Genomic DNA, 9,051 nt, shown 5'->3' with positions numbered 1-9,051 from the left:
TTGTTAGTAACTAATTTGTCTATAAGTTTGACAGGAGCGGTCAATTTGTTCGGTTGGGTCGTTATTTATGGTCGTATAAGTACTGGTGTGCTAAAGTGATTCTGTAATTTTTAAATAGTCATCTTCGTCAAGTATAACTGTGACGTTTCCTTTGTCTGCTCTGGTCACAATAATGGGAGGAAATAATCAAACAAAAAATCTCCCTTCCAATTAATTTTATAACAGTGCTGACAGATACAAGATTATATCGTGCTCTTTATACTTACATCAAATCTAATAATATAAAATTATGAAAGAAATATACATAAAACAATGATATACATATACATAAGACTAGACTTTAAGAGATAGTGTGGATATTATGTAATTTAGTATATGGCTAATGTACTAGCTTATAAAGCCAATAAAAATAATAAAAAAATAATAAAAAAATGTCGGGGTCATTTTTTAAAACTAATTTACAACTTTTGACATCTTTGAGAATATCGTTCTAATGCGGAAGAATTGATATACGAAATATTTTTGTTGCGAAAAAGAATTCTAGTATGTGATTTTAATTTAGGATCTTTAATTTGTTGTAAACCACCATATATATCTACATATATATATATATAATATATATATAACACCTAAAAGTAAGACCAAAATCCATCTTTATGCTGTTATGTTTTTTATTGCTATATAGTATGGCAAACACAAACATATGCAAATGAAATTAAAATAAGTGAAATGAACAGAGTCAAATTGAATTATATTTCTACATTGTCCGCAATAGTAATATTATTACTATATCGCTGCTTCGCAAATCTTAAAAAATCTAGCAAAGACGCTTCGAAAACTTTATTATTTATTTCAGTATATGCCGGTCGGTCTGCAACTAAATGAAAGAAGTTATGAGTCACAGTTAATACATACATTTTAATTCTGCAAGAATACCTTCCATAATTTTAATTAAAAGTAAGTCTTCTAATAGAAAGTTATCCCTTCGGTCACACCATGTGCATTATGCAGCCAACTCCTTAGTAAGAATTTTGTAAAAAAAAAACTTGTTTACAAGATCTGCCTACCCAAACATTTTCATGTTCCTCCCGCTGGACACTATTTTGGGGTATTGCTTTGATAGCACTTATCAAGACATCATTATATACCCAACTTTTCTTTACGTAGTAAATAAATAGATATGAATAAATAATAAATAAGACACAATCACTATAAATCAGTTACTTTCTATCCGTGACAATCTTTCCATCGAGACCTCTACAGGCAGAGGTGCCTCTGTCTGAGTGCTTTGACCAACAGTATTTTGTGCTATAGTTAGGGCCCTATTAAAGAAATATTGCAAACTTACTTCAGCTAAGTCTCTTGCAATACAAGTTGATGGATCAGTACTGTCCTGAATCGCGTTACCATTCAAAAACTTGTGATAATCATCATATCAACTTTTGCTTTAAAATTTGTTTTATAGATAATAGTTTTAAAAAATCATTAATTAGGGACTCAATGCTCCTAGTTTTTCTTATTTTAATAGCATGAGTCTTTTGACTTGCAGAAAATTTGCAAGTCCTGACATCATGCTAAATACGAGATTCATTCTGCGACAAAGTGCTAACAGAAAGATCTAATATTTGTTTAGCTGACAAAACAATATGCATATCATAAAATTCCTTATGGCCACAGTTCAAAATTTTATCCAAACCCAGAGAAAACAAATCTTGCTCCTCCATGAAAATAAGAAGATCAACTGGAATACCTGCACAGGCATCAGTTTTCTTTTTTTTCATGAAGGAGCCGATTATACTCATCTTTGTTTGAATTCGCAGCTCCTCTACACAAGTACTTTCTGTAAGGGTACTTAGGCAAGTAATCAGGATCTGTCACAAATTTCCCAACACAGCGTGGAGGCAAAGATTCTCGCGGTGGAAAAACATCCTTCACCAACTTTCCCTCGGAGTACTTTTGTTTAGCCAGTGTGCCAACGGATGGCTGGCCCCAACTTTGTGCGAAACTAGTTTTTGTAGTGCTTCTTGTTGTATTTAAAAATACAATAAGTGCACATATGTGCTTGCATTGCTTTCCAAGTTACAACAATTAAATAATGTATTTGCTAAATCCATTTCATATTTTTCCAATTTATTTATATCCTTTTACCTAAGAGTAATTGAAACTCAAAAATGAGTCATGTGATGATCATCTGCCATATTTGTTGGTCGTCAAGTTTCACTTGAAATCCGCTAGAGGAGAGCTTGCCCGTTCCCTATTTGTTAAGAAAGATGAGGTTGTCGTTATGTAACGAGGTAACATTTTTATATAACCGCAACCTAACGCCAATATAAAATTGTTTACTGAGGATAGTTAACGGGGATAGTTTTTGCAAAATCTGGTACCAAAACTAGAATTGTTTTATTTGGAGCAGTATTTGGCAATATTGGTAGAAAGGGCATCCTCAACAGATTGGTAATTATTTATAATTTTGGATTACTTAAATGTAAAAAATGAAATTCTCTTAATGTTTTTACTTTTAGATTATTTTAGGTACATGCAAGAACTGTTCATCATTGTTTTCAAACAATGGCATGCCATGGGCTCAGCGTTGTTCAAAAGTATGATTAGTTAATTTTTGCGGTCTGACGTGTTTTTGTTTGCCGTAAATATTTTAAATAAATTTCTATGTTGTTTTGTCTTTATATTATGATTTCTACAATATTATGTTAATTAAAAAAACTGTTTATTTTTTGACCTCCCTTCACAAAAAACCCTAGCATTAAGTGGTTGATATGTTTTTCTAATTTGATTAAATTAGCGTTGTTCATGTTCGAAGTCACTCAGAAGTTGAGTGGTAATGTTTATGATTATATAACGGACATTAATTTGTTTAGAGGAGAAATTATTTAAAAACTTTCACTAAAAGCATTCATTAAACTATAAACAAAATTATTCCATAGAAAAACTAAAAGAGTTATAGTTCGTTCATATGTATTTAATGAATGTATAGCATGTTTAAGCCTTTACAAATGTATTACATATAAAATTAAAAATCCAATATAAACTTTCAAAGTCAAGGAACTCTAAGCCAAGAATTATGACACATATATGCATTCAATGAATATAAAGCAACATTTTCAATTAACATATTCTCTAATTATAATTTTTAATAAATTAAAAATCTAAAATAAACTTTCATTTATTGATAATGGGAGTTTGTAAATTTACTAAAATGGCACATACATACATAATGTTATCAGCTAAAAATCTAAGATCCTTCGGCATATGATGCAGAATTTTAAAAACTCTCAATCTTTGTATAACCCGTTCAACATGTATGCGCACGCTAGCTATAGAGTATGTTTCGATGATATCTTCTGGCTGAAGTAATCCGTTTTGGACAAACGGGAGATGAACAAGCACAGCCATATTCCTTAATTTATCTAATTCGGTTCGAATTGATGGAATCCTGAATACGAAGCACAATTAGAAACTATATGTCTTTCTTTATTCAGGTTCTAATTTACTTAATATTTCTGAAAGAACAATAATTTGGGTGTCAGTTATTCTGCCCAAACTCACATCACCTACAAAGGAAATAAAGCCATCCGGAGTGCAACCAATCAGCACCTATGAATAAATAAGAATAATTTAAGTACTTTCAAAACATTACTTATATAGTTACATTGTTTTACCTTAGTAGAGTCTCTTCTTCAAATTTTGAATTGTCAGTACAAAATTCAATTGATGGTGCATAAGCTGGATGTAAAATCATGGATGAGGCTTGTCTGCCCACAAAATGTAATTCGCAAACAGAAGATTCTTTGTAAAGAATGAACTTTGAACTATGAGTACATACTTCACTGAATCTATCCAACGAAGCCACTTGTCTCTTCGTGAATTTTCTTTCGGAATTCTAAAAAAATTCACTTTCTTATCCACTTGCTTATTGTACGCGCATGATTTCACGATACAGATACGCACCATTATTATTAGAAATAAAAAGAAACTTTATTGACAATACCTTCTAATCTAACCTTCTTTGACTAACACGTGAGAGCAATTGAAACCCACCAAATGATATGTCTGTCAAACCTGTCAAACGCCATCTTGTTTGGGCCGTCGGTTGCACTTTTTGGCCACCATGAGAAGTCACGGCGTACTCGCTGACATTTTTATGAGTTTGCCCGTTCCCTATTGTGTTACCTGGCTATTAATATTTCATGCCGTGTTAAGTAAAGCTCGAATCACACGGAGCTTGTTTTGTTGCTTTATGGCTCTGCTTGCCAGGTAGCTGGCTGTAGAGGGTCCAAAATGACGTCATAGCGACCTCGGTTTCTTGCCAGCATGCTGGATTTTAACATTAGAACGTGCGCTATTTTTCGAGATGGATTTGCCCGACCGGACCAATCGGAAAGCAGCATTTTGTCACATGGTGTATCACGTGTGTTTGACAGCTTGGCTGGGACAGCTTGACCATACCGCGTCTGTGTTTATTTTGTGTTTTTGTGCGTTAGTGGTAAGTCGTAAGAAAAAATGGAGAAGTAGACTAAAGAACAAATTGAATTATTAATTGATGCTTTTAAGGGGGAGCTTTGTTTATATGCCTGCAACTTGCCGGTATATCACAGCAAGTATCTTCGAAGAGAAGCGTTGGAACGGGTGTTCCAAAAGGTTTCAAAGGTAAGGGCAAATAGTTCTGCGGACGAGTGCCAGAAAAAAATTAAGAACTTGAGAAATCAATTCAATATTGAAAATTCTAAAGTGAAACATTCATTGAAGAGTGGTATTGGAACTGATAACGTAAGTATATTTTTCTTTTTTAGTTAATAATTACATTTAATAAAAGTATAAATACCTAACTAAAATTTAAAATTATTTTCAGGTTTATAAACCAAGCCTTTGGTATTTTAATAGTTTAAAGTTTCTGGAGACATATGTGACCCCGAGGAAAAGTAGAAACTCTATTGAACCTTTGGTTCAGCTTCAGGAATCACAGAGTTCGGTAAGTGCACTTACTACTGATAGCAGAATATCTAACAATTGGTAATAAATTAAATGAGCTTAATGTTGAAGTTGAAGTGCATATTTTTTACTTCATTTTACAATACAAAATTAATGCTATTTTTTAGAGTATTGTCACAGAATGTATGTCGTATGAAATGGAATATCCTGTGCAGATCGATTATGATGTTAACATGTTGACTGAAGTGGATGATACACAACCATCTCCAGATGTACAAGAAACACCAGCTAAACGTAAGAAGAGAAATAAGCGGGACTTCGATTCTGAAACAGCTTTCGAAATCCTTGAAAAACTGACAGAAACTTTGAAGGTTCCTCTTTCTGAACCCATCGAGAACATTATATTGGATGCTAAAAAAGAAAATAATGCCTGGGAAGCCAGTCTAATGGGCCGATTCTCGGTTTCAATTTTACGACAAGTTCACACTTATTTCGTTTAAAATGTCATTATAAGTGTAACACTTATTCTCGGCGGTATGTGTTTTATCATATGATAACATTAATGTTACGCTAATCCTCTGAAAATAAACGTAGTCAGAAACACGCACTTATGCATAACATTGGCGAGAAGTTGCACTATGAACAGATTTGACATTTGCTATTTTGACATTATGCGTTTAACATCTTTTTTGAGGTTATGTTAGCGCCGTAGAGATAGATTATTGCCGATTTCGAGAGTACAAACACAGAGAGCCAACATCAAAAAACCAAAAACTTTGTTTGCTCATGCTACGCCATGACACGATTCATTCTCATAAAATAGGTGCGCCGAAAATAACTAATCATGTTATGCTACCACGCAAGTGCGATAACAGAGCGTAGCCATGTTAAGGCAGAATCGGTCCATAAGTGCAAATAATAAATAAAATAAAATATTTTGAAATATTAAACCATTTTTTCATTTTTGTAAGGAAATTTTACTTTCAGCAATCATTATATTTCCTATTGTACACCTAAGTCTGTTTTTACATGGTAGATTTTAATTTAAACATATAATTTTAATATATTAAATATATTAACATAATTGCTGTCGTCATCAGTTATTTGCTGTATTTTTTTGTGATATGAACATACTTCGCAAAAATTAAATTTGACAAAAAAAATTTAAGTACATAAAATTTCAAATCGTGCTAAATGGAATAAAATCGTGTAAAAAAATTAAAAATATTCAATTTTCAAACCGTGTAAAAACAGACTTAGGTGTAATTATATTTTTATGCAAAGTATTTTGATAATAACCATTTTTAAACATTAAACCATTTTTGTAAGGGCATTTTATTTTCAGCCCTTTTAGAAGAACCCATTCAAACCCTTTTTAGAAGAAACATTTCATTTTAATTATAACATAAGCATAAGAATGTATAATATGTATCAAATAAATCATATTCATTTTTAAACAAAAAAACATTTTTTGATTTGGAAGAAACATTTTATTTTAATTAACAATCAGTAATATATAATATATAGTAATAAATGAGACCTATCGATGTCCTTTTGTAACAGCAGAATGCTGAAAAGGAACCGTTCCTTCATTATTAAAATAATAACAAAATTTATCCCGAATTTGTAGAGCATCATCACTACTCCGATTTGATGATTCTGAAGGGTTTGTAGAAACCTTCATCTCAGTAACATTTGTCTGAAAATTAGACTCGTGTGAATTGCTAGGTACATACCAGTGGCATGCACTTTTCTTCGATAATATGTAATTATGCAGCAGTATGCATGCATATGTTATTGTTTCCACTCTTTTCACATCCAATGGTATCGTTGTCAATAGAATACGCCATCTGTTCGCCAAGATCCCAAAGGCATTCTCCACAACCCTCCGAGCCCTGCTCAACCTATAGTTGAAAATCTTCTTTTCATACATCAGACCCCTATCTGGATATGGTTTTAAAAGGTTCTCCTTCAAACAGAATGCATCATCACCAACTATTACATAAGGTAATTTATAATTTGCATTTGGCAACTCTATTGATGAAGGTAAATTCAAACCCTTGTTTTCCATTTTCATTCCTAATACGCTGGTTCGAAAAACAGTTGAGTCGTGAGTACGACCATTTCGCCCAACATCCACAAGTAAAAATTTATATTCTGCATCAACAAGAGCTAATAGTATAATGCTGTCGCTTCCCTTATAGTTTCTGTATTTGGAACCTTCTTTCCGGGCTGGGCGAAAATTAATATGTTTTCCATCTAATGCACCGACACAGTGAGGAAAGTTCCAAGACATTTCAAATTTTTGTGCTATTACCTTCCAATCCTCCGCTGATGCAGGAAAAGTAATTGCTCTACTCTGCAGCACGATTATAATAGCTTCTAACGTTTCTTGAACAACTTTAGAAATTGTGTTAGGTGCCATTCGAGTAGAGTAGCTCAGATCCTTGAATGTGTTACCTGTTGCTAGGTACCGAATGGTCACAGAAAGCCTTCTCTTTGGCGATATAGCTTCTCGCATCACCGTGTTCTGTTTTACAATTAAAGGTTCGACAAGTGCCAACAACTCATTCCAAACAGGTTCCTTCATCCTCGTGTAATTCGCGAAGCTTGAAGGATCTTCTGGACTAAAATATTCAATATACTCATAAGTCTATAATATTTCAGCAATATTTAAATATCAAATAAATAAAGTAGACTTACCCAAGTTCATTAAACAGCATACTTAATACACAATTTTCCTGGTCACGCCTCAAGAGCCACGAACGACTCCACACACGCTTTCTTGACCGGCTTTGTTTATGGAATGTTGTCAAAGTTCTTAAATAAGCGTACACTATAGCACGTTTACGGTTAAGAATTTGTACAGATGCACTGTCCATTTTTATCACTTTTGAGGTTATGTCGCACGCTACCGATTCACTCAAACACCAACGCTCAAAAACAAGCCTCGTGTTATGCATACGGCTTGAAAAATATCATGATTTACAGCGCCGTCATCGGCGAAAAAATCAAGCTGGAAATCCAGCGTCAGAAAACAAGTCTCGTGTGATTCGGGCTTAACGGCAACATTGTTAAGTTGCGGTAACTTACGGCAATGTACCTATGCGATATGAATCAGCAATTTTTGCAATGCTTTCAATTTATGCGTAAATAAGTAATTTTTTTCTCAAAAAGAAAGATTTACTAATCTTTCATTGTATTTATTATTTAAAGTTAGTATTTTACAATAAACAAAGTAGCAACAGAAATTGCCCGGTTGCTCACAGTTGACACACTAGTGACAGTAATTGTGACACTAGTGATAGTGTTAACACCCAGTCGGATTCTGATAGCAGTACGTCTTTCCCTGAAGATACATCGTTTACAAGCACCACAAATAATATGAGTAATGTTATTAACAAATCGAAGGTTCTGAAAATATAGACATTGTTTCCGACATACGCTTTTGGGCTAAACAGCAGAATGTGAGCCATAAGCAATTGAATACTTTGCTGCCAATTCTGAGAAAGCATGGCCATCAGAACGTGCCCCTATGTGCAAAAACAATATTGAAAAGACCCACAGTGGTTGCAAATACAACTATGGCCAGCAAGCGTGGCAATGTGGGCGAATACGTGCATTTCAACATAAAGGACAATATTAATAAAAATTTAAATCTTTTAAAAATCATATAGTGATAACTTAATAAATCTTTTAATTAATTTTGATAGGGTATCAGTTTTCAAAAGTAAGTCATCACAGTTCTGACCTATTTTGGGATCTCTATATACAAAACATCACATTCCATTAAGCCGTTTGTAATTGGATTCTACTTTGAAGATAGTAAACCCGACTGTGTAAGTACGTATTTAAAAGATTTATAAATGATTCCAATGATCTTTATAATTCTGGTTTGATTCATGAGAATGTTCTGTATAAAGTCAAAATACACAAAATTTGTTGTGATGCTCCTGTCAGGGCTTATATAAAGTGCACAAAGGGAAGATTACATGTCAGTGCTAGAAAAAGAAGATAATCATCAACTTGATAGGTCTTCATTATTGAACCTTGCTGGAATAAATTTTGTGGAAGATTTTCCTTTGGACTATATTTTTGAGCATA

The 9,051-nt window shown here is 33.2% G+C and overlaps 1 protein-coding gene across 1 annotated transcript; it reads right to left on the bottom strand.

The window, feature by feature from the left end:
• Positions 1-6,487: 6,487 nt before the first annotated feature.
• Positions 6,488-7,829, bottom strand: LOC113374467 (protein ALP1-like). The gene is made up of 2 exons (XM_026614502.1): positions 7,651-7,829; positions 6,488-7,574 (listed from the first exon to the last, which is right to left on the bottom strand). The coding sequence occupies exons 1-2, from the start codon at positions 7,827-7,829 to the stop codon at positions 6,488-6,490; spliced, it is 1,266 nt and encodes a 421-aa protein (XP_026470287.1).
• Positions 7,830-9,051: the final 1,222 nt, after the last annotated feature.

The sequence above is a fragment of the Ctenocephalides felis genome, unplaced genomic scaffold (genome assembly GCF_003426905.1).
Source record: "Ctenocephalides felis isolate EL2017-DRISC unplaced genomic scaffold, ASM342690v1 CF-g0.4_SCAFFOLD_01822, whole genome shotgun sequence".
In the NCBI taxonomy this organism is placed as follows: Eukaryota; Metazoa; Arthropoda; class Insecta; order Siphonaptera; family Pulicidae; genus Ctenocephalides; species Ctenocephalides felis.
Note: the sequence above shows the minus strand (reverse complement) of the source record. Positions and strands in the feature narration are given on the sequence as shown.

What these genes read in the sequence shown, in the direction of transcription:
- LOC113374467 (XM_026614502.1), bottom strand. Translation starts at nt 7,829, where the DNA reads ATGGACAGTGCATCTGTACAAATTCTTAACCGTAAACGTGCTATAGTG. An exon ending in ATGCTGTTTAATGAACTTGG is followed by an intron (nt 7,575 to 7,650) that starts GTAAGTCTACTT and finishes TGAATATTTTAG; the next exon opens with TCCAGAAGATCCTTCAAGCT.